General features: G+C 47.0%; 1 protein-coding gene across 2 annotated transcripts in view; it reads left to right on the forward strand.

The window, feature by feature from the left end:
• The window catches only part of NRXN2 (neurexin 2), a 363,942-nt gene that overhangs the window by 250,531 nt on the left and 88,360 nt on the right, over positions 1 to 25,051 (forward strand). For both annotated transcript variants that reach the window (XM_081968494.1, XM_081968495.1), the window contains exon 14: positions 9,915 to 10,096. In XM_081968494.1, the coding sequence (XP_081824620.1) occupies positions 9,915 to 10,096 (182 nt within the window). The remainder of the gene's footprint in view (positions 1 to 9,914; positions 10,097 to 25,051) is intronic.

The following is a 25,051-nucleotide window of genomic DNA, read 5'->3' on the forward strand; positions in this document are numbered from 1 at the left end:
GGAGTCCATCATCCCAAGGACCCAAGAGAGGCAGATGTGGCTATTTGATTTTGTTGTGGCCCACCAGGGGACAGCAGAGCTGGCAGCAGATTCGGACAGTGAGGGGGTTGGGGAGGAACCTGGGCCAGTCCTGGAGTCTGGGGAAGGCTCGGATGAGGGCTCTGTGTCGGAGGCAGAGAGGGGGCCAGGGCCGTCTGACAGTTATCAGCTGCCTTCAGAGTCAGACATCAGTGAGGCAGAAGAACAGCTGGAGCCTGTTTCCAGTGTGCGTATGCGCAGAGTTGCCAGACGAAGGGAACAGCCAAAGGAACAGGGGTCGACTTGGGAGTAAGGCCGTAGGTGGACGATGAATGGCCCTTCCCAGAGGAAATAAAAGGGGAGCGAAAGGGGAGTGGAGTTTGCAGGAGAGACAATTAGTTCGCTTCATTTGTTCGTGACTCTCCGAGACTCCTGGCCAAGTTCAGCAGATATCGGCCTGGCATCTCTCCAAGACAGAGAAGGTCTGTGACCGTAAATCCTCCCTTGAAAGACTTTGCTGGATGTGAAGGAGCAGAATTCACAGTCAATTAATAAAAGGGTTTTTTTTGTCGGGACAACAAGGACTTTGCTTCATGCTCTCGGGAAGCCTTGGTCAAAACAATTTTTTTTAAAAAAACTATCGTCACAGGATGGAGTCTGTTCCAAGTAAAAACCGCCTTTTGCAATGAACCGATTGTGAATTTGTCTATGCCATCGGCGTTCAAGTAGTGCTCCAGATGTTTTGGGATTGCACCCAAGGCGCCTATTACCATTGGGACCGTCTTTGCTTTCTTTCGCCACGATCGTGCTCCTTTTATTTGTACATTTTTGTATTTTGTGATTTGTTTTCCCGGTTCTTTCTCTTCTGCTGTCTCCAGGCACTGGCACGTTCACTCTTCCGACTTTTATTTTATTTAATCTATCTTATCGACAGTTGTTAAATCAGGGGTGCTGGGTGGCAGATGTGCCGAATTGTTTGAAAATTCAGGACATTAGAAACTGTCTTCTACGTGCTCCGAATAGATCTCCTCGTATCTTGACATAATAACTGTGAAATTATCTGGTCTCTCGGCCGAAGAGTGAGTGGGAAAGTTGGCAGCATCAACCAGAAGGGGAAATCTGTGATAAAACCTAGATATTTTGGGCCAGGGCAGGGAGATGGCCTACAGAAAGCAATATGATACAGATTGACAGAGTTGGAAGGGACCTTGGAGGTCATCTAGTCCAACCCCCACCCAAGCAGGAGACCTTACATCATTTCTGACAGATGGCAGTCCAGTCTCTTCTCGAAAGCCTCCAGTGATGAAGCTCCAACAACTTCCGAAGGCAACTTCTGTTCCATGGGTTGATTGTTCTCCCTGTCAGGAAATTCCTCCTTATTTCCAGGTTGAATCTCTCCTTGGTCAGTTTCCATCCATTATTCCTTGTCTGGCCTTTAGGTGCTTTGAAAAATAGCTTGACCCCCCCCTCCTCTCTGGGGCAGCCCCTCAAATATTGAAAGATGCTATCCTGTCTCCCTTGGTCCTTCTCTTCACTAGACTAGCCAGGCCCAGTTCCTGCAACTGTTCATCATATGTTTTAGTCCCCAAGCCTTGGATCATCCTCGATAGATTCAGATTAACAGAGTTGTAAGATACCTTGTGGGTCATCTAGTCCAACCCCTCGTCCAAGCAGGAGACCTTACATCATTTCCGACAGAGGGCAGTCCAGTCTCTTCTTGAAAGCTTCCAGGGATGAAGCTCCCACAACTTCTGAAGGCAACTTCTGTTGAATCCTCCCACTGTCAGAAAATTCCTCCTTATCTCCAGGTTGAATCTCTCCTTGTCTCCAGTTTCCATCCATTCTTCCTTCTCTGGCCTTCAGGTGCTTTGGAAAATAGCTTGACCCCCTCCACTCTGGAGCAGCCCCTCGAATATAGGAAGTCTGCTATCATATCATATGGACAAGGATTTTAATATATGGAGGGCCTCCTCCTCAGAATATTTGGTTCTGGCAGTGCAAGGAAAGATTCTGCCTATAGAGAGATTGCACTGGTAGTCCTCGATGCACGACCACTGGTTGGGCTCAATTGTGTTGCAATTCTGTTGCTAAGCAAGACGTTTTTTCTCCAAATCAGTAACCCACCCAAAGGGTCCAGCAACCATGAATTAAGATGATCAGGGGACTGGAGGCTAAAACATATGAGGAACGGTTGCAGGAATTGGGTATGTCTAGTTTGATGAAAAGAAGGACTAGGGGAGACATGATAGCAGTGTTTCAATATCTCAGGGGCTGCCCCAAAGGAGAGGGAGTCAAGCTATTCTCCAAGGCACCTGAGGGCAGAACAAGAAGCAATGGGTGGAAACTAATCAAGGAGAGAAGCAACTTAGAACTGAGGAGAAATTTCCTAAAAGTTAGAAAAATTAATCAATGGAACAACTTGCCTCCAGAAGTTGTGAATGCTCCAACACTGGAAGTTTTTAAGAAGAGTTTGGATATCCATTTGTCTGAAGTGGTGTAGGGTTTCCTGCCTAAGCAGAGGGTTGGACTAGAAGACCTCCAAGGTTCCTTCCAACTCTGATATTATATTACATTACATTACATTACATTACATTACATTACATTACATTATTATATTATATTATATTTATTACATTACATTACACTATACTATATAATATATTATTCTAACTATGCTGTTTGTTCCCTGATGTTATAAATGAGTAAATAAATAAAACTGTACATAATATATCTTGGTAAAACAAACACCCCTTTCTCTTGGCAATCAATACCTTTCCCTTCCAAACCAGTCCAGCAAACTAATTTTGCAAAAAAGCCCAATTATCAGTGAAAAAGAAAAACTCAGCCCAATTACCTTTAAAACCTGCCGTAGCAAAAAAAAAGATTGAAAATGAGAGTGGACGGTTGAATAGATAGTTGAAATCCTCGGCAAGGAAGGCCAAATCTATCAGAAAAGAAGGTCGGAGTTCAGGGGAGACATTTAACCTGCTTTTGGAATTAATCAATTTTTTGAGGTTGGGCGGTTGGACTTAGCCCTGAACTGTCTGCCACGAATCAGGCCGATATATGAGATTTTTAACGTGGTTTTCCCCCCCATAATCTACAAAACGCTTCGAAGTAAAGGGACACATCTAAAAAAACAAAGACAGCAACATCCCAGTGCCGCTCGAGTTACGACCACCATGGAGCCCAAAATTTGTGTCGCTGAGCGAAACAAGTGACCTTTGCCCCGTTTTACGACTTTTCCTGCCACCGTTCTTAAGCAAACCGTTGCATTTGTTAAGTTCAACACGCCGTTGTTAAGTGAATCCCGGCTCCCCCCCAATGGCTGGTCAGAAGGTCGCAAAAGGGGATCACGAGACTTGCTAAGCATCTGAATTTTGATCATGCGACGTTGGGGATGCTGCGACGGTCGTAAGTGTGAAAAACGGTCATAAGTCTCCTTTTTTTCAGTGCCGTTGTAACTTTGAATGGGTCACTAGAGGAACTGCTGTAAGTGGGGCGCTCTCTGTAGGGCAGAAAATTCAACTTTGCTTGCTTTAAACTGGTCGATTATGCACAACAAAGTCATTGAGATAATCTAATTTATCTCAGGTTCTACTTGAATCATGAATCAGAACAGAGCTGGAAGGGATCTTGGAGGTCTTCTAGTCCAGCCCTCTGATCAAGCATGAGATTCTATACCATTTCAGACAGCTGTGCAGTCTCTTCTTGAAAACCTCCAGTGATGGGGAAGGAAGGAAAGAAGGAGGGAGAGAGGGAGGGAGGGAAGGAAGGACAAAAACAATGAAAGCATTGGAAGGGATCTTGGAGGTCTTCTAGTCCAACCCTCTGCTCAAGCAGGAGATCTTCTACCATTTCAGTCCAGTCTCTTCTTAAAAAGCCCCAGGGATGGAGCACCCATGATTTCTGGAGGCTACCTGTCTGAAATGGCATAGGACAGTGAAGGCGAACCTTTTCGGCACTGAAACGCGCATGCATGCACACAAGCCGGAGCGCCGGAAACCCGAAGGCCTGCTGAGTGGTGCACGCATGCCTGTTTTTCAGGCCGTTGTTCAGCCTGAACCGTCCCAAAAAACAGGCTGAAAACGGCCCCCAAACAGCCCCCCAAATTACCTGTTTTGGGGGCATTTGGGGGGCTGTTTTCTGGTGCTCTGGCACGCATGTGTGTGCTGGAAACCAGAAGAGCCACTGGCAAGGGCGCACAATGCCCACAGAGACGGCTCTGTGTGCCACCTACATGTGGACTTCAACTCCCAGAATTCCCCAGCCAGCACAGCGCAGCTGGCTGGGGAATTCTGGGGAATTGAAATCCACGAAGTGGCCAAGCTTGACAAACTCTGCATTAGAGGCCGATCCTCCCCTCGGTGGCATTGGAGCTGAGCGTGAGACATTGCCCTCGCTCTCTCCCCAAACAGAAGGCGCATGCGTGCACATTTCAATTTGCACAGCATTTTGCTGCAGCGCCGCGGAGATATGAAATATGCATTCGTTTCCCCGAGGCCTGGAGCAGCTCGCTAGGCCAGGCGTGTGTGTGTCTGTGTCTGTGTCTGTGTGAATTCTCGAGCCGTGGCATGTGCGACAGGGGTGGTCAAGCCGCCGGACGCTGCCCAGGTGGGGCCCATAAAATGCTTGGCACGTGAGCAATCCCCTGATCCGCTTCCCCAGGTTTTCCCACATTGTTCGGGCACCAATTCGTGGTTTTTCAAAGGGAGACGAGCTCCGTGCCTCTTTAAAGAGACAAAATGCATTAAGGAGCTGGTAGTGCTGGGAAAGAATTCTCCCTCCTGCCATCCTCTTTATTTACAGTTGCTCGGGGATTTTTAATGATCCAGTGGGCTGGAAAGTTTGATGCTCCTGGGCCTCCCAAAAAACCCCAGTTGCATCCTTGGGAACTTAAAAAATGGGAAATGACTCAGGCTGGAAACAGGCTCACCTGAATGAGTAACTTAAGTAAGCCGAGATGGAAGAGTCCGGTGGGAGGGTTACAGATTTAGCAGATTTAACGGATTAACAGAGTTGGAAGGGTCTTTGTAGGTCATCTAGTCCAACCCCCTCCACCCAAGCAGGAGATCCTACACCATTTCTGACAGAGGGCAGCCCAGTCTCTTCTTGAAAGCCTCCAGGGATGAAGCTCCCACAACTTCCGAAGGCAACTTCTGTTCCATGGGTTGATTGTTCTCCCTGTCCAGAAATTCCTCTTTATTTCCAGGTTGAATCTCTCCTGGATCAGTTTCCATCCATTATTCCTTCTCTGGCCTTCAGGGGCTTTGGAGAATAGCTTGACCCCCTTCCTCCTCTCTGTGGCAGCCCCTCAAATATTGGAAGATGCTCTCCTGTCTCCCCTGGTCCTTCTCTTCCCTAGACCAGCCAGGCCCAGTTCCTGCAACCGTTCATCGGATGTTTGAGCCTCCAGTCCTCTAATCATCCTGGTTGCTCTTCTCTGCACTCTTTCCAGAATCTCAACATCTTTTTTTATAGTGTGGTGACCAGAACTGGATGCAGGACTCCAGGTGTGGCCTTACTAAGGCTTTATAGAGTGGTATTAGTACCTCCCTTGATTGTATCCCTCTGTTAATGCAATTTAGGATTGCATTGACTTTTTTGGCTGCTGGCTCCTATTTAGCTGGTTGTCCACTAAGACTCCAAGATCCCTCTCCCAGTCACTGCTATTAAGCCTGGTTTCACCCAGTCTCTATATGTGCACTTTGGGTTTTTCTGGCCTAAGACTTTACCTTTCTCTACACTGAATTTCATTTTGTTAGCTAGGGTTCAGGGTTCAAGTCTCTCAAGATCCATCTGGATCTTGAGCCTGTCTTCTAGGATGCTCACTATTCCTGCCAGCTTAGTATCACCCTCGAATTGGGTAAGTTCCTCTTCTATTCCTTTGTCTAAGACGTTTATGAAGATATTGAAGAGTCCTGGGCCTTGTAGTACCCCACTTCTTACTCCCCTCCATGTAGACTTACAACCTGGGCCTTGTGCTTTGCCTATGAGTGGCTGTACTGTTGTGGGTGCCATTTAGTTAATAATTAACTAATAGGGGGCGTTGCTGATCTCCGTTCCAAAGCCGAAGAGCCAGCGCTGTCCGAAGACGTCTCCGTGGTCATGTGGCTGGCATGACTCAACACCGAAGGCGCATAGAACGCTGTTCCCTTCCCACCAAAGGTGGTTCCTATTTTTCTACTTGCATTTTTTACGTGCTTTCGAACTGCTAGGTTGGCAGAAGCTGGGACAAGTCACGGGAGCTCACTCCGTTACGCGGCGCTAGGGATTCGAACCGCCCAACTGCCGACCTTTCTGATCGACAAGCTCAGCGTCTTAGCCCCCGAGCCACCACGTCCTTACCTGTACCTTTAGACAAGTAGAATTTTCCTCCCCGCCAGGCGGGCTTCACCCCTAAATGCCTCGTTTCCTTGCAGAGCAAAACCTACATTCACACATTCTAAAACGTGTGGGTTTTACAATTGTAAGAAGTCTTACAATTGCAGGCAGGCAGGCAGGATGCCATTTTGCAGGGCGTGCCTCCCAGAACGGTGGGCGAAGCTTCTCAACGCCCCCCCCCCTTGCCTCCTGCCTCCAAATTGGCTAGCGTGAAGGCCGACGCACCTGGTGTGCTTTTCTCCATGCATGTTGTGTGTGAACGCAGCTGTCGTTGTCTTCTTCCGCATCCACCTGGGAGGCGAGGACGTGGTGCCTCACATCTCTCTGTCACCGTTGTGGAAATCTAAAGTGCGCAGCAGCTGTCAAAAAAGCCAACACTGTTCTAGGCTGCATCAACAGAGGGAGAGAATCAAGATCACGTGAAGGGTTAATACTACTTTATAAGGCCTTTTTAAGGCCACACTTGGAATATTTGCATCCAGTTTTGGTCGCCACGATGTAGAAAAGATGTGGAGACTCTGGAAAGAGTGCAGAGAAGAGCAACAAAGAAGATTAGGGGACTGGAGGCTAAAACATAGGAAGAACGGTTGCTGGAGTTGGGCATGTCTAGTTTGATGAAAAAAAGGACCAGGGGAAACATGATAGCAGTCTTCCAATATCTCAGGGGCTGCCCCAAAGAAGAGGGAGTCAAGCTGTTCTCCAAGGCACCTGAAGGCAGAACAAGAAGCAATGGGTGGAAACTAATCAAGGAGAGAAGCAACCTAGAACCAAGGAGAAATTCCCTGACAGTGGGAACAATTAATCAGTGGAACAACTTGCCTCCAGAAGTTGTGAATGCCCCAACACTGGAAGTCTTTAAGTAGATGTTGGATATCCATTTGTCTGAAGTGGTGTAGGGTTTCCTGCCAAGGCAGGGGGTTGGACTAGAAGACCTCCAAGGTCCCTTCCAACTCTGTTATTCTATTATATATTGAAATTCGCATCAGCCCCGTTGTGAGAAACAGAGGAACTCTTCCCATGAGGCCTATTTTGCCCACCCCTCCTCTGCAAAAGGTGTCAACCTCTCCTCCGCTGATATTTACACATTTTAAGATTTCCTTCCCCGGAATAAACGTCTGTGATAAAAGCATCAACAAATCCCCACCGAGCATCAATTCCGGCATGGGCCTAGTGGCGTAAATGGAGGCCCCATCGCCATTTCTATTTATTTTACCGGAAGCCTTCCCTTGCAAGCTGCCTTTCATTTTGCAAGGTTTGTTTGCCCCAATGAGCAGAGTTTTTGAGAGCCACCCTTAACAAGTGAAGAGAAAGGCGGCTCATTGACACGGATGCCAGGGCGGGGTGGCGATATGGGGGGAGACAGAGGGGGAAATTACCAATAAAGCAGAATATTGGGGGCTGGGGGTTGAAATGATGAGGTCCTTGGTGCTCTTTGAGCTTGGTGGTTGTCTTGTCGTCTAGTTTGGGATTCATTGCCCAAACTAGGTATTATCTTCAGTGGTAATCAAGAGTGGAGTTTGCTGTCAGTTTATATTCTAGGAAATAATAATATTATGGAATATAAAATGAGAGCAAACCACACAAGCACTGATGATGTTACCTAGTTGGGTAATGGAATGTCTGCAAGAAAACAACAGAGCTCAGAGATTACTAAGGACCCCACAGCCGCCTCCTCCTCCTCCTCCTCCTCCTCCTTCCTGCTCCTCTTCCTCCTTATGTCCTTCTCTTCCTCCTCCTCCTCTTTCCTGCTCCTCTTCCTCCTTATGTCCTCCTCCTCCGACATCGTCCTCCTCCTCCTCTCCTTTTCCTCCTTTCTGCAAACTCTCTTCCCTTCTAGCACTGATGATGTTACCTAGTTGGGCAATAAAATGCCTGCAAGAAAACAACCAAGCTCAGAGAGTACTAAGGACCCCACAGTCCTCCTCCTCCTTCCTGCTCCTCTTCCTCCTTATGTCTTCCTCCTCTTCCTCCCTCTTATGTCCTCCTCCTCCTCTCCTCCTCTTTCCTGCTCCTCTTCCTCCTTATGTCTCCTCCTCTTCCTCCCCCTTATGTCCTTCTCTCCCTCCTCCTCCTCCTTATGTCTTCCTCCTCCTCCTCTCTGCAAACCCTCTTCCCTTCTAGCTCCAATCAAGTTCCCTAGTTGGGTAATGAAACCTCTGCCAGAAAACAGACAAGCTCAGAGGGCCAAGGGCCAAATTAAGGGCACCAAGGGCCAAATTAAATTAAAGCGTTCAAGATCCGCAGCAGCTGGTTTGAGGGCCAAAGCATTCGGCACACGTGCTGACTTCCTGCCATGTTACCTCCCGTACAGCCGAGCTCCCATCATCCTCTGTATACACCTCAATTAAGTATATAACTAACGATCGATAAACTTCCTCCCGTCTCAGACCAGGGTCAAAGATTCATTGCTTTGCTTCAAGATGATTGGGACAAAATAAAACCCCAAAAGCATAGAGGCTCCATAAAAATTGCTTAACAGAAAATAAAATAATTCAGACTCATAAAAGGGAAGAGTGTTCATTCATCTCTTCCTACACCTTCGGCTTCTTCTCCCAGCAGCCAGCAAATTGCGAAGCTGAATTTTACTACCGGGTGCACCGTTTAGGCGGCTTTCTCTGCAAGTAAATAGTTGACATTAAAAGTCCACCTGCAAATGTCGGTCTTAAGGAGGCTGTTGAGGCCTCAATTAAATTCTTGCTCTAAGCCCAGAACAGACCAGGATGCTTTGGAGGGAGATGCTTCTTCAATGTTTTGACCTCATGCCAAAAACTTTGAGAAAGAAAATATCCTCCTGTTAACAAGGTGGGAGTTCCTTGAGAATTCCTGTTATGGTCCCCCAGTGGCCAATGAAGCTGGCAGCAGATTCGGACAGTGGGGAGGGTTGGGGAGGAACCTGGGCCAGTCCTGGAGTCTGGGGAAGGCTCTGAGGAGGGCTCTACGTCGGAGGCAGAGAGGGGGCCAGGGCCATATGCCAGTTATCAGCTGCCTTCAGAGTCAGGCATCAATGAGGCAGAAGAACAGCTGGAGCCTGTTCCCAGTGTACGCATGCGCAGAGTTGCCAGACAAAGGGACCAGCTAAGGGACAAGGGTCGACTTGGGAGTAAGGCCACAGTTGGATGATGAAGGGCCCCTCCCAGAGGGAATAAAAGAGGAGCGACAGGGGAGTGGAGTTTGCAGGAGAGACAATTAGTTCGCTTCATTGGTTTGTGACTCTCCGAGACTCCTTGCCAAGTTTTGCAGAGATCGCCCTGGCAGCTCTCCAAGCCAGAGAAGGCTTGTGACTGTAAATCCTCCTTTTAAAGACTTTGCTGGATGTGAATGAGCAGAATTTGCAGTCAATTAATAAAGAGTTTTTGTCGGGACAAGGCGTTTGTTTCATGCTCTCGGGAAGCCTCGGTCAGGACAGAATCTGTCGAAAACTTTGGGAAAGAAAATATCCTCCTGTTAACAAGGTGGGACTTGGGCCTTCTTTGCTGACTCTGTTTTTTCCCCCTCCTTCTTCCTCTTTCTAGCTGGCACGACGTACATTTTCGGCAAAGGAGGGGCGCTGATTACGTATATTTGGCCCCCAAATGACCGTCCGAGCACGCGGGCTGACCGGCTGGCCGTGGGATTCAGTACGCACCAGAAGAACGCGATTCTGGTGCGGGTGGACAGTGCCTCTGGACTCGGCGACTACTTACAGCTGCACATAGTAAGAAATTGGGGTCCTTAAACGGGAGAGGAGGGGAGGATTGGTAAGGTGGGGGTATCGGAGGAGATAGTCGCTGCCTCTCTGTCTCCCTTGACTTTTGCTTGAAATGTTGCTTTTTTGGGGTAATGAAACGAAACGGAAAGGCCGTTTGCGGTGATGTAAAATCCCTCTTTTCCTCAATCTTTTTATTCTCCAGAATCTCTTCTTTATTGAACTGGATACAGTGGTACCTTGGTACTTATCCTTAAGGGGTTCCGGGAGGCGAGATGAGTACCAAACAAATTCTTCCCTTAAGGAATAACGTAGAGCAATGATGGGGAACCTTTTCAGCATCGAGTGTCCAAACTGGGACGCATATGTATGCATGTGTGCATGCCGGATTGCCGGATTACCCGAAGACCAGCTGCACCTGCATGCCTATTTTTGGGGCATTTGTCCGGCTGTTTTCGGGCCATTTTCAGACCATTTTTCAGGCTGTTTTTGGCTTGAAAAAATGGGCTGGAACTCTCAAAAAACGGCCTGAAAACGGCCGCAAACCACTCTGTTTTTGTCCGTTTTTCAAACCATCATCAGGTTTTTTCAGGCTGTTTTCCAGCTCTCCGGCACCCGTGAAAACCAGCTGGCTGGCGCGCATGGGTGTGCCGGAAAGCAGAAGAGCATCTGGCGTGCGTGCCCACAGAGAGGGAGAGCTGTATGCCACCTCTGGCATGTGTGGGTCATAGTTTCACCATCACGGACACGGGGAATCACAAGGCAGACGATATTGGCAAGTTCTAGTTTATGTGTCAAATACCAAACAAACAACGAGTCCCGGGACCAAACCTCCGCATCAAATTCGTTGAGTCCCAAATTTGCTGAGTTTCAAAGCCTTGAGTCCCAAGGTACCACTTACTTTAGCAGAGGGGGGAAATAAGCAATAAAAATGTTTTTAAAATGTTCCTCCTACACGGAAGTAGGAGAAAAGCAGCTCGGGATATATATCTTATTCGATTGATTCATGACTCCTGCCTCTCCTCCAAAGCTCAAGGAGCTTTACTTCCATACTTCGTTCCTCTACTTTATCCCCCATAACAATCCTGCGAGGTTGGCTGGATTGATAGTTTCCCCATCCCTTCCTCCCTCTTCTTCCTCTTCCCCTTCCTCTCCTCATTCTTCCTCCATCATCTAAACCGCAAAACCATCTTCCCTTCTAGGAAATTGGGGTAGGCGGTGACTGTGTGCAGCCCGACCTGCCGTTTTGCAAATCCTTCTCAAATCGATGTGGGGCCCTGAGCTTCTCTTGGAAATAAAAATAGATGGGGGCCATCTTTGCAAACTGCCCCCATGCTGGACTCTTCAGGGTTTGTGGCTGGATGTTCAGCTTACTGCCAGTTCACCTGTGCGAATGTTTATTTTATTGTTATTTATTTATTAGTTTGTCAAACATGTACAAGACAGCAGGTATAAATATAGACATGGACAAGAACAAGGGAAATGAATACGAACAAAGGGGACAGTAGGACAGGGACAGAAGGCAGGCTGGTACACTTATGCATTTATGGACCTCTTAGGAATGAAGTCGGATTTTCTGCAATCGAGTTTGTCAAATCTGACAGCCCTACAATGGATCTTTCTCCACTGGCCTCCCAAGGCCGTTTAGGATTTAATCCACTTCCGTCGGGTTGGTTCCAGCCAGCCCCCAACCGCTCTCCAGCCCTCTCTAAGCGGTTGACAGAGTCGGCCTTTTGCTCCCAACGACCTGGGTCCTCGTTTTACCCACCTCGGAAGGACGGAAGGCTGAGTCAACCTTGAGCCTGGTGGGATTTGAACTGCCAAATTGCAGGCAGCTGGTGATCAGCAGAAGTAGCCTGCAGTATTTCATTCTAACCACTGCACACCAAGGAAGGAAGGAAGGAAGGAAGGAAGGAAGGAAGGAAGGAAGGAAGGAAGGAAGGAAGGAAGGAAGGGAAGGAGACTTCTCCTCTTCCTTTCCCTCTTCCTCCTTCTCTTCTTCTTCTCCTTCTCCTCCTTCTCCTCCTCCTCACCGTCAGTCAGCCAGATGTTCAGACTAGGTCTGGCATTTTTATCTACCTATCAAATCCTTACCAAGGACCTGGGATCGGCAAATCTGGATGTTTGACGGTGTGACAGGTATCGTCGCAGGATGGGAGCAGTTCCAAGTAAAGCCACCTTCTGCAATTGACAGATGACAAATTTGTCAATGCCTCTGGTGTTCCAGTGGTGCTCCAATTGTTTTGGGACTGCAACCAAGGTGCCTACGGCTATTGGTACTATCCTTGCTTGCCTTCCCCATAGTCGTTCTATTTCTATTTGTAGGTCTTTGTATTTTGTTCACTTCTCCAGTTCTTTTTCTTCTCTTCTGCTGTCTTCAGGCACTGCCACATCCCCTGGCCAGACTGTTTTGTCTTTCTGATCGACAACTGTTAAGTCCGGGGTGTCACGTGGCAGGTGCCTGTCTGTCTGGGCATTCTGAAGTCCCAGAGCAATTAAACTTATTCATTTTCTATGACTTTCTCTATTTTATGCTCCCAACAATTCCAGTGCTTTTGGAATAGCACCCAGTGTGCCGATTACCACTGGAATTACCACTGCTGGTTTGTGCCATAATCGTTGAATTTCAATTTTTAGGTCCTGGTATTTCGTAACTTTTTCATGTTCCTTCTCGTCGACCCTGCTATCACCTGGTATTGCAATGTCTATGATTGTAACCTTATTTTTCTCAACCAGTGTGATGTCTGGTGTGTTATGCGCCAGTATTTTGTCCGTTTGTATACGAAAATCCCACAGGATCTTGACCATCTGATTTTCAGTGACTTTTTCAGGCTTATGTTCCCACCAGTATGTTGTTGTTTTAATATTATAATTTTTGCACAAATTCCAGTGGATCATTTGTGCTACTGAATTGTGCCGCAATTTATAATCGGTCTGCACGATTTTTTTACAGCAGCTGAGTATGTGGTCAACAGTTTCATCAACTTCTTTGCAGAGTCTGCATTTGGCATCATCAGAGGATTTTTCGATTTTGGCCTTAATGGAATTTGTTCGGATAGCTTGTTCTTGTGCAGCCAGGATTAGTGACTCTGTTTCTTTCTTTAATGTACCTGTTGTTAACCATAATCAAGTTTTTTCACTGTCCACTTTATCTTTTATTTTTTCCAGAAATTGGCCATGTAATGCTTTGTTCTGCCAACTCTCCATTCTTGATTTTATCACATCTTTTCTGTATTCTTGTTTCATCTTTTGGGCCTTCAGTAGATTTTTGTTCTTTACTTCGATTAATAGATGTTCTTGACTTTCTTTTAAATAATCAGCCAGTGCATGTTTTTCTTCTTCAACTATTTGCTTCACTTGTAATAATCCTCTGCCACCTGATTTTCGGGGCAGGTATAGTCTATCAGTGTCACCGCGTGGATGTAAACTGTAGTGCATTGTCATTAGTTTCCTGGTTTTTCGGTCCAAAATGTCCAAATCAGCTTGTGTCCAGTTAACTATACCAGCTGTGTATCTTATAACTGGTATTGCCCAGGTATTTATGGCCTTGATTGTATTTCCACCATTTAATTTAGATTTCAAAATTTTCCTAACTCTGTTGGTGTACTCTCTCCTGACAATAGTTTTTACTTCTCCATGTTTGATGTTATCCAACTGCAAAATGCCTAAGTATTTGTAGGCTTCATTTTCATTGCATTTAATTAGTTGGCCATTGGCCATTGGGCATTTCAATTCCATTATTATTATTATTATTATTATTATTATTATTATTATTATCATCATCATCATCATCATCATCATCATCATCATCATCATCATCATCTTTGGTGAGATTCACAGCCTTTGGGGCTGGTTGGTAGCTCAACAGCTCAAGTCCTAACCAAGGACCTAGGAACTGTTAAGGTAACGTCAGAGAATATAAGTTTTTCCAAGTAAGGTTTTTTTTTGTAGAGTCAGAATGTTCAAGACAGGTAAATTTAGAATTTCCAAATAGCGAGGTAGCCCTTTAGGTATTGCTCCAAGGGCTCCAATTACAATTGAGACAACACATGGTTTCTTCTTCCACAGTCGCTCAACCTCAATTTGCAAGTCCCGGTATTTTGTGATTTTTTTCTTGCTGTATTTATCTTCAATTCGTGAATCACCAGATATTGCAATGTCAATGAACCAAACTTTCTTCTTTTCAATTATTGTTATGTCAGGGGTGTTGTAGGCCAAGTGCCTGTCAGTCTGGATTCTGAAGTCCCACAAGATCTTGCCTTTCTCATTCTCTAAAACCTTCTCCACCTGAGGGTCCCAGTGGTTTTTGCTGTACTCAGATCCAAACTTTTGGCACAATTTCCAGTGAATAATCTTAGCAACGCAGTCATGGCGTTGTAGGTAGTCAGTTTGTGAAATTTTGCTGCACCCGCTGATCAAGTGGTCGACTGTCTCATCTTTCTCATTACAGAGGCGACATTTGCTGTTGGTGGTAACATGGTGAAGAATTATTATTATTATTACTACTACTACTGCTACTATTTCTTTTATTCATTAAACATGAAACTCAGTCAACTGAACATTCAGAAATGCATCGCAAATACCATTGACTGGTGCTGATGGTTGATATGGGTTGCTGACAGCATCCTAGGTATCAACCAAGGACCTTCTTAAGATGTACGATGCTCTGACTAGGGCCGTTTTTTGCAGTTCCGCTGGTGTTATTGCAGGAAGCTGCAATTTCTTGATGTATTTTATAAAGTTCTTGGGCACGATGCCAAGTGCCCCGATGACAATGGGTATCACTGTTACATGTTTCATCCATAATCGCTTCGTTTCGATGGCCAGGTCGCGATAGTTCATGATTTTTTTCACAGTTCTTTTCCTTCGACTTTGGCGTCTCCTGGTACCGCGATGTCAATAAATTGTGCATTTCGGTTTTCGACAACTGTGATATCTGGCGTGCTGTTTTCCAAACGACGGTCCGTCTGTATTTGAAAGTCCCACAAGATCTTCACCATCTCATTTTTGGTCACTTTTTCCATTTTATCTTCCCATGAGTTTTTGGATTTAGGTAAGTCATATTTTTGACATAATGACCAGTGGATTAATTTAACAATTCGGTCGTGTCTGGCTTTGTAATCAGTTTGTACGATTTTACTGCACTCACATCTTAAATGTAAAACAGTTTGTTGTTGCAAAGTCGGCAGTTTGGATTGTTGGTGGATTTTTGTATCTTCGCTTTCATGGCATTATTTTGTAGTGCTTGTTCTTGAGAAGCCAGTATTAAACCTTCCGTTTCTTTCTTGATAGTTCCCATCTTAAGCCATGTCCATGTCCATGTCAAGTTGTCATTATTATTATTATTATTATTATTATTATTATTATTATTATTATTATTATTATTATTATTATTCACTGTGTTTTTATTATCTGTAAGCCATCGAGAATCAAGGGAGTTGGCGGCTTATAAATTATCTAAATAAAATAAATTGCAGGACTGGAGAAACCTAGATTTAGAATAACTTTGTTGTCACTTTCAATGTGCACTAACTGGTGTGACCGTCGTAACTTCAAGGACAAGTTGCAACTCACTTTTTCAACCCTATCAAAACTTTGAACCGCTGTTAAACGAATGGGCATAACTCGAGGACTACCTGTAAACCAGCTTTTGAAAAGCTCATTGTGCAGAATTTTGTCCCATTTTATAACCTCTTCTGAATTTTACTCCATCTTCTCTTTTCTTCTTCTCTTCTCCTCCTTTCTTCTCTTCTGAATTTTACTCTATCTTCCCTTCTTCTCTTCTCTTCTGGATTTTACTCCATCTTCTCTTTTCTTTTCCTCTTCTCTTCTGAATTTTACTCCATCTTCTCTTTTCTTCTTCTCTTCTCCTCTTCTCTTCTTTTCTGTATTTTACTTCTCTTCTCTTCTAAATATAGCTGGAAAGATGGATTTTTAGAAACAGTGACAGGTGGAACGACGCCTCTAAATTAGAGTTTTGGAGCGGTTGACAAAGAGTCTCGTGAAATGTTCTGTCACCCAAGACAGGGAGTCCTTGACATACGACCACAATTGAGCCGCAACTTTCTGTTGCTGAGACATTCGTTACGTGGATTTTGCCCCATTTTCCGACCTTTCTTGCTGCAGTTGTTAAGTGAATCACTGAAGTTGTTAAGTAAGAATAGAGCAGAAGAGATTAGAATAGAATAGAGAAGAATAGAATGAGAAAAAGAATAGACTAGAAAAGAAAAGAATAGAATTCTGAATAGGGTAGAGTAGAATAGAATAGGAATAGAATAATGAAGAATAGAATAGAATAAGAAATAGAAAAGAATAGAACAGAACAGAATAATGAAGAATAGAATAGGAATAGAATAGAATAGAGGAGAGGAGAGAGGAGAGGAGAATAGAACAGAATAGAATAGAATAATGAAGAATAGGATAGGATAAGAAATAGAAAAGAATAGAGGAGAGGAGAATAGAATAGCATAATGAAGAATAAAACAGAATAAGAAATAGAAAAGAATAGAACAGAACAGAATAGAATAATGAAGAATAGAATAGGAATAGAATAGGAATAGAGGAGAGTAGAGAGTAGAGTAGAGTAGAATAGAATAGAATAATGAAGAATAGAATAGGAATAGAATAGGAATAGAGTAAAATAGAATAGAATAGAGGAGAGAGTAGAGTAGAGTAGAATAGAATAATGAAGAATAGAACAGAATAAGAAATAGAAAGGAATAGAACAGAACAGAATAGAATAATGAAGAATAGAATAGGAATAGAATAGGAATAGAGGAGAATAGAGGAGAGGAGAGAGGAGAGGAGAGGAGAATAGAATAGAATAATGAAGAATAGAACAGAATAAGAAATAGAAAGGAATAGAACAGAATAGAATAATGAAGAATAGAATAGGAATAGAGTAAAATAGAATAGAATAGAGGAGAGAGGAGAGGAGAGTAGAATAGAATAGAATAATGAAGAATAGAACAGAATAAGAAATAGAAAGGAATAGAACAGAACAGAATAGAATAATGAAGAATAGAATAGGAATAGAGGAGAATAGAGGAGAGAGTAGAGTAGAGTAGAATAGAATAGAATATTGAGTAGAATAGAATAGAATTCCTTATGGGCCAAGTGTGATTGGACACACAAGGAATTTGTCTTCGGTGCATAAGCTCTCAGTGGACATAAACGCTCTAAATGATAAATCGTGATCACAGTCATCCTAAAAATACAATCATCATAAATCAGAAGACACAACACTTAGTGATAGTCATAGGACACTAAATAAGCAATCAACATGAATCGTACTAGGAAACTATGTAGAACAATATAAATCGTAAAGATACAAGCAACAAAGTTATAGTCATAGTAATAACCGGTTGTTAAGTGAATCTGGCTTCCCCATTGACTTGCCTTGTCAGAAGGTCGCAAAAGGGATTCACGTAACCCCGGGACACTGCCACCGTCATAAATACGAGTCCGTTGCCAAGCATCCCAATTCTGATTCTGCAACCGTGGGGGATGCTGGAATGGCCACAAGTGTGAAGAACGGACGTAAGTTCTTTTTCGGTGCCGCTTGTAACTTTGAACGGTCACTAAATGAGCAGCTGTAAGATGAGGACTGCCCTCAGTAGCCCCATATTCTTTTTGAACGCAGAGCTGCCTTTCGCACCTAATCTGGATTGGTTACGGCGGTTGACCGGCTCATCTAACCTGGTTAGCCTTGTTGAGTTTGATGCCTATTAATGGAAGTTTGCATTGATTTTCATTCTCTTTCCTTTCTTTGCTTTCCTGAGTCTCCCGGGGCCTTTTGCTACTCTTATTTATCTCCAAATAATTGCATGTACAAGTTTCTCTACCTCCCGGACCTTATCAGGATTTGGTAATTCAATTCCATTAATTGAATTCCCCAAATGAAATGGTATATGAGGCGTTGGCTTCGGAGTGGATATTTCGCCTCTTAACCCATCCCAGAAGGGCTCGGGGGCTAAGACGCTGAGCTTGTCAATCAGAAGCATCAGCAGTTGGGCAGTTTGAATCCCTAGCGCCGCGTAACGGAGTGAGCTCCCGTTCCTTGTCCCAGCTTCTGCCAGTTCGAAAGCAGGTTAAAAAACGCAAGTAGAAAAACAGGAGCCACCTTCGGTGGGAAGGGAACGGCGTTCCGTGCGTCTTTGGCGTTGAGTCCTGACGGCCACATGACCACCGAGACGTCTTCGGACAGCGCTGGCTCTTCGGCTTTGAAACACAGGTGAGCAGCGCCCCCTAGAGTCGGGAACGACTAGCACTTATGTGCGAGGGGGGAACCTTTAACCCACCCTGAAGAACCCCCAAAGAAAAATAAAGAATGGCTTCCTAAGCCCCATTTATTATATGGGGGTGCTGCAAGCATTCCCCCTTTACTTCCCCACATAGTTAGTTAGACCTAGACTTACAGCAATTCATTTAGTGACTGTTTGAAGTTATAACGGCAGTGAAAACGGTGACTTAGGACCATTGTTGGCATTTAGGACCGTGGTCGCGTCCTCAGAATTCAGGCACTTGCCAACTGACTCGTGTTTATGACGGTTGCAGCGTCCTGGCGTCGCGTGATCCCCTTTTGCGTCCTTCTGACAACTAAAGTCCATGGAGGAATCGGATTCACTTAACAACCCTGTGACTGACTTAACAACTGCAGTGATTCACTTTACAACTGTGGCAAGAAAGGTCGTAAAATGGGGTGAAACTCATGTAATTCTCACTTAGCAGCTGAAATTTTGGGCTCAATGATGGTCGTAAGCCGAGGACCGCCTGTACTGTGGACTACCAAACATTGGTGGAATAGCTCCCAGAATCCTTTTGTGTTGGCCAAGCCGCCAAGGCCCATGGAAGTTGGAATCCCAACAGACTGGGTTCTGGGCCATGCACTGAAGGGCTAGAGAAGGTTAGAGAATTGAGAGGAGTAATTCAACCACGCCTAGAGTCCTGCATCCAGTTTTGGTCCCCACACTATAAAAAAGACATTGAGACTCTAGAAAGAGTGCAGAGAAGAGCAACCAGGATGATGAGGGGACTGGAGACTATAACATCCGATGAACAGTTGCAGGAACTGGGCATGACTAGTCTAGGGAAGAGAAGGACCAGGGGAGACAGGAGAGCATCTTCCAATATTTGAGGGGCTGCCACAGAGAGGAGGAAAGGGGTCAAGCTATTCTCCAAGGCACCTTTGAAGGCCAGAGAAGGAAGAATGGATGGAAACTGACCAAGGAGAGATTCAACCTGGAAATAAGGAGGAATTTCCTGACAGGGAGAACAATCAACCCATGGAACAGAAGTTGCCTTCAGAGGTTGTGGGAGCTTCATCCCTGGAGGCTTTCAAGAAGAGACTGGACTGCCATCAGTCAGAAAGGGTGCAGGGCAGTGATGGAGAATCTTTTTGGCACCAACCTCTTCTGGGGAGCATGTGCCTGCTGGGAAATGAACTTCTGCACATTCTGGGCATGCACATGTAACAATCACCTCGCTGTCATGCGCGCACATCCAGGAAAATGGAAGACCAGGTTTTCCTGTTTCCGGCACTGCAGGCCACCTGATCGTCACGCATGCACATGCCCGACAGAAGAGGAACGGGCAACACCGCACATGCCAGTGCCACATGGCTTCAGGCACGCGTGCCCATAGGTTGGCCTTCACGGGTGTAGGGTCTCCTGCTTGGGCGGGGCTGGGGGTTGGGCTAGATGACCTACCAGGTCCCTTCCAACTCTGTTAATCTGTAGGAACAGGTGGGAGGGGGTGTTTCTCTGCAGAGCGAGGGCCCCTCGTCAGGTGGGCAGGAGAGAGGAGGAGAGAGAGGGGAAGACTGGGAGCCGGTGTGAGTCTCCTCGTTGTGGCTTCGACTTAATTAATTGCATCTTTTCCCTGAGATACAACGAAGGGCTGGGGGTGAAAATGGAGGTGCCCCCATGTCTGGCGTTGTCTGCCTCAGGAGACAATGAAGATGCTCCCTCGCTTTTCTCCACTCTGACCGGTGCTCCCATGTGGCTGAATGGGAGAGAAGAAGGGGCACGCATGGCTGGCGGCTTGGGAAGGAGGAGAGGAGGCCCGGGATGGAGGGAGGGGGCCACAGAGCCCCCAGAGGGACAGCCCCTTGCAGGCCCTGGAGTGGCCAGATGGAGGGACGAGTCTTTGGCACAAGGCCTCGTGTGGACGGGGAAGATGGGCTTTGTTAAGCCTGCATCTAGTCCCGGGATGGGTGTGTGTGTGTGAAGAGAGGCTTACTTCCAGGGGAAAGTCTCAGCCCCCCCCCCCCTTTCAAAAGGAACTGCAGAGATTCCCCACCCCATAGACAGCCTGAGAAATCACCTACCGGATTTGTCTCCTACAAATTCCTTCCTCCCTTCCTCCTTCCTTCCCGCCCTCCCTCCCTTACTTTTTCCTTCCCTCCGTCTCTCCGTGTTCTTCCTTTTTTCTCCTTCCTTCCTCCTGTATTTTCTTCCCCTCTCCTTCCTTACTTCCTCCCTCCCTCCCTCCTCTCCTTCCCTCCTTCCTTCCCTCCCACCCTCCCTCCCTTCCTTCATTCTTCCTTCCCTCCGTCTCTCCGTGCCCTTCCCTTTCTCTCCTCTCTCCCTCCTGTTTTTTCTTCCCCTCTCCTTTCTTCCTTCCTTCCTTTCCCTCCCTCCCTTCATCCCTCCCTCCATCTCTCCCTTCCTTCCTTCCTTCCTTCCTTCCTTCGCTTATTCCTTCTTTCCTTCCCTGAGGAATTCTGGGAATTGAAGTCCTCACGTTTTAAAGTTTGGCAACTCTTAGCCTCCACACATCCTAAAAGGAAGAGTGAGATGTATGTCAGTTAGAAGTGAGTTCCTGAGCTCCCAAAGCTCCATCTCTTCCCCAAACCCCTTCAGAGCCTTTCGTAGCCTTACAGATCCCCCAAAACCAAGAATTTTGCAAGGGTAGGAGAGCTTCGAGGAGCCCCTGGGGGTATCTCCAGCCTGAAATACTCGTTTTAATCCCTTCACACTCCAATGCCCTGCCAGGGTTGCCCTCTTCTCACTCCTGCCAGCCTCCTTCCCACAACCTGGTGTCCTGCATAGTACTTGAAGCCCCATCGTTCCCAGCCGCCCTCGCTGTCTTGCCTTCCGTCATCCCTCCAAAGCAGCTCCCTCGTCTCTCTTTCCCTTCTCCTGCACCCTTTTTCTCCCGCCTTCCCTGGCGTGGGAAACCAGCCGCATCCGGGCACGGCTCCTTGCCTGGCCTTGCACGACAACGGAGAGATAAATGGGGGTCAGTGGGGAAAAAGAGAGGGGTACACAGCAGGAGCACAATGGCAGCAGCAGCTGGGAGGGCGTTAATCACATCTGCTGGGGTGGGCAGCCCCTTCGCCGGTGAGATTTCAGCCAAGCACGGCTGGCAGCTCCCCTCCCCGGTGGTAGCAGGGAGGCTCTGGCAATGGGGGGGGGGCACACCCCCCACATGTCATGGAAATCCTGCAAAAGTTTGAAGCTTTAAAGGGCAAACCAGATGTCTGCCAGATTTATGAAGCTCGTCTCCCTTCAAAAGATGCTGGGGGTTGGGAGGGGGGGGCTGCAAGAAGGCCCCCGGTGGGCTTTCCTCCCCGTGATTTATATGCCCCCTTGTCTCTCCTTGATGCTGACGGAGGCTTCTGGGAGACCAAGAGGGTCATTTAGAGGCACGATAGGAAAAGGGCAGCCCATCGATCAAGGTGGCAAAAGAGTGGATGATTCATATCTCTCTGCTCTACGCTTCTTCACTCAACACTTATGGGAGTTTGTTATGGGAGAGGGGGGGGTCTGGGTTCCACCAGGTGCTTAGCTGAGGAAGGTTTCACCGGGGTTTCCTGAATGGACCCACCGTGGTTGAGAGTCAGGTGGAAACTCATCCGGGAGAGAAGCAAGCTGGAATTAAGGAGAAATTTCCTGACAGGGAGAACAGTTAATCAGTGGAACGACTTGCCACCAGAAGTTGTAGGTGCTCAAACGCTGGAGATGTTCACAAAGAGATGGACAGCCGTTTGTCTGAAATGCTCTAGGGCCGTGATGGCAAAAGTATGCATTATCCTTACTATAATTTTCTGACAAGATAGCAGACAAGAACAGTTCAGGTTTTCGATCAATACGTTGCTGCGTCATCTTTTCCTTTGTTCTGACTCTGTCGACTCTTCCCTCGAAAACCTCCTTTAAAAAAAAGAATCCACCTTCTCTGCCAATTTTGAGTCTCTACGGCAAAGCGTTGAGTCAGCCCTCCGACTTCCCTAATCTGGCACCCTCCTCCTATGTTGGACTTCAAGACCCAGAGTTCCCGGCTGCTCCTGTGCTGCTGAACAGGACCGGCCTTGCAGGGAAAGGAGAGCAGGAAGGCGCGAGGAAGCGTGAGAGGGTCACGTCCGAATCTCGGATGCTAAGCATGGTCGATCCGTTGGACAGCAAGTCCAGTCGCGTGCGGCTCTCTGAGATTGGTGGTTACTTGCAGACGTTTCATAACCCAACTAGGTAATATCATCAGTACCAGAAGGGAGTGAGGTTTGCTGTCTATTTATTATCTCTACACTAATGATGTTGCCTAGTTTGGTATTGAAAAGTCTGCAAGAAAGCTGATGAGGAAGAGGAGGAACAGCTGGGTCCAGTGTCTGATGCATGGATGCGCAGAGGAGAGGAGAGCAATGGAGATCTATGGGACGGTCCTTGGGATGGAATAGCCACCACGGCTGGCAAAGCCCCATCCTAGCTCTGGGGATAAAAGGCAGAGGGTGGAGATGAATAGATGTGACAGAGAACTATTGATCTCCCTGCTGGACGGACATGTTAGCCTGAGAGAAAAAGCTTTCCTCTGGGACAGGCCCTTCATCGTCCACCTGTGGCTTTACTCCCGTCGACCCTGTTCTCCAGCTGTTCCCTTCGCCTGGCAGCTCTGCGCATGCGCACACTAGGAACAGGCTCCAGCTGTTCTTCTGCCTCACTGATGTCTGACTCCGAAGGCAGCTGATAACTGTCAGACGGCCCTGGCCCCCTCTCTGCCTCCGACACAGAGCCTTCATCAGAGCCTTCCCCAGGTTCCTCCCCAACCCTCCTCACTGCAGCCTCCGTAAGCAGTTTATCTCCATTTGGGCCCCGGAGTCAGCAGTGAGTCGAGCACCAGTGAGCAGAAAGGCTGCTGGGTATGTGCCACTGGTTTGCCACCCTGAGCCGGCTGGCAGCCGCTTACTTACCTTGCAATTCATCTGGGCCCCCTCTCCCTCTCTTTGCCTTGCCACGCTCAGCCAGCGGGCAACTGGCGCTGAACCACTTAATCCCCCGAAACGAGAGCTGCCAGACGGGCAGCTTAGGAAACCCGCCTGAAAGCAGGCGGCTTGGCAGGCAGACGGGGGACAGAATTCCCCTCTTTGCCACCTTGGGGGATGCGGGCTGCACTCTGCCCAAGCTCAGAGGTACTCTCGACTCTCGAGGGTGAAGTTAAAAAAAAAAAAGCTAAACAGCCTTTTGCTTGTCTTCTGTGTAAGGGAAGATGGAAGAAAGCCTTTGCCAGCTGCTGCTTTTGGGGATCCCGGAGACCCGAAGGCCCCACATTTCTAGGGTGCAAGCTTATTAGCAGCCCTGAGTTCAGGGATGGGATTCAGCCGGTTCGCATTAGTTCGGCCGAAACGGATGTTAATTTTGCATCCAGGACGCCGAACTGGTTCTTGCAAGGACCAGCTGGCCTTACAACAGGGGGGTGATTAGAAGGACTTTGGGGTCTCTGGGATACCAGCATCCCTCTCCCTCCCTCCCTCCCTCCCTTTCTCTTTGTTTCTCCCTCTCCCTCTCTCCCTCCATCCACCCTCTCTCTCCTTCTCCCTCTCCCTCCCTCCCTATTTCTTTCTCTCTCTTTTTGTTTCACCCTCTCCCTCCCTTCCTCTTTCTTTCCCTCTTTCTCTTTGTTTCTCACTGTACCTCCCTTCCTCCCTCTCTCTTTCTCTCTCTCTGTTTATCTTTCTCTCCCTCTCTTTCTCCTTTTCTCTCCCTTTCTTTCTCTCTCCCCCCTCCCTCCCGCTGTCTATCTCATTCAATCTCTCTCTCTCACACACACACTCTCACCCTTTCCCTATCTCCCTCCATCCACCCTCTCTCTCCTTCTCCCTCTCCTTCCCTCCCTATTTCTTTCTCTCTCTTTGTTTCACTCTCTCCCTCTCTCTTTCTTTCTCTTTGTTTCTCCCTCTCTCTCTCTCTTTCTCGCTCTCTTTCTCTCTGTTTATCTCTCTCCCCCTCTCTTTCTCCTTTTCTCTCACTCTCTTTCTCTCTCCCCCCTCCCTCCCGCTGTCTGTCTCATTCACTCTCTCTCTCTCTCTCTTGAGTCTGACAGATGTTTTACACCCCTGTGCTGTAGCCCACGCCTGGGTGAGCAACGCACACCTATTCACCCCCAGCTGCTTTGCACCAGCGCCTTCGCTCAGCATGCTCGAGAAAAGGGCACGTGTGCCTAGCATGTCCAACACCCCCACCCACCCCTGGACACAGCTTCCTTGTGGAGCTGCCTGAGAGCACTCCCCTCTCCAGCAGGTGCTTTCCACCAGGGCTTGACTACAAATCCCATCTTTCCTTGCTGCTCCGAGGCAGGGAGAAATTAGATTTGTTTGCAGGATTTTGGCGGAGAGGAGCATGTATGTGCTTTGCGCTCTGATCATCCCTCTGACATGTTTTGCATTTATAAACATAACCTCCTGTTGATTTGGCCTGGATACAGGCTCTCTTTTGCAACAATTTGCCCCATTCAGTCGATTAGCCTTGTCTATTTAGTGGGGTGGCTGCACCTTATGCAGGTACCCCTCGACCTAAGAACACAATTGAGCCCGGAATTTCCGTTGCTAAGTGAGACATTTGTCAAGGGAGTTTTGATCCATTTTACAACCACAGTTGTTAAATCACTGCAGTTATTAACTTAGCAACCCGGTTTCGAAGCGAATCTGGCTTCCTCAGGGACTTCGCAGGTCACAAAAAGAGGATCGTTTGACCC

Source organism: Natrix helvetica, assembly GCF_964273705.1.
Source record: "Natrix helvetica genome assembly, chromosome: 16".
Classification (NCBI taxonomy): Eukaryota; Metazoa; Chordata; class Lepidosauria; order Squamata; family Natricidae; genus Natrix; species Natrix helvetica.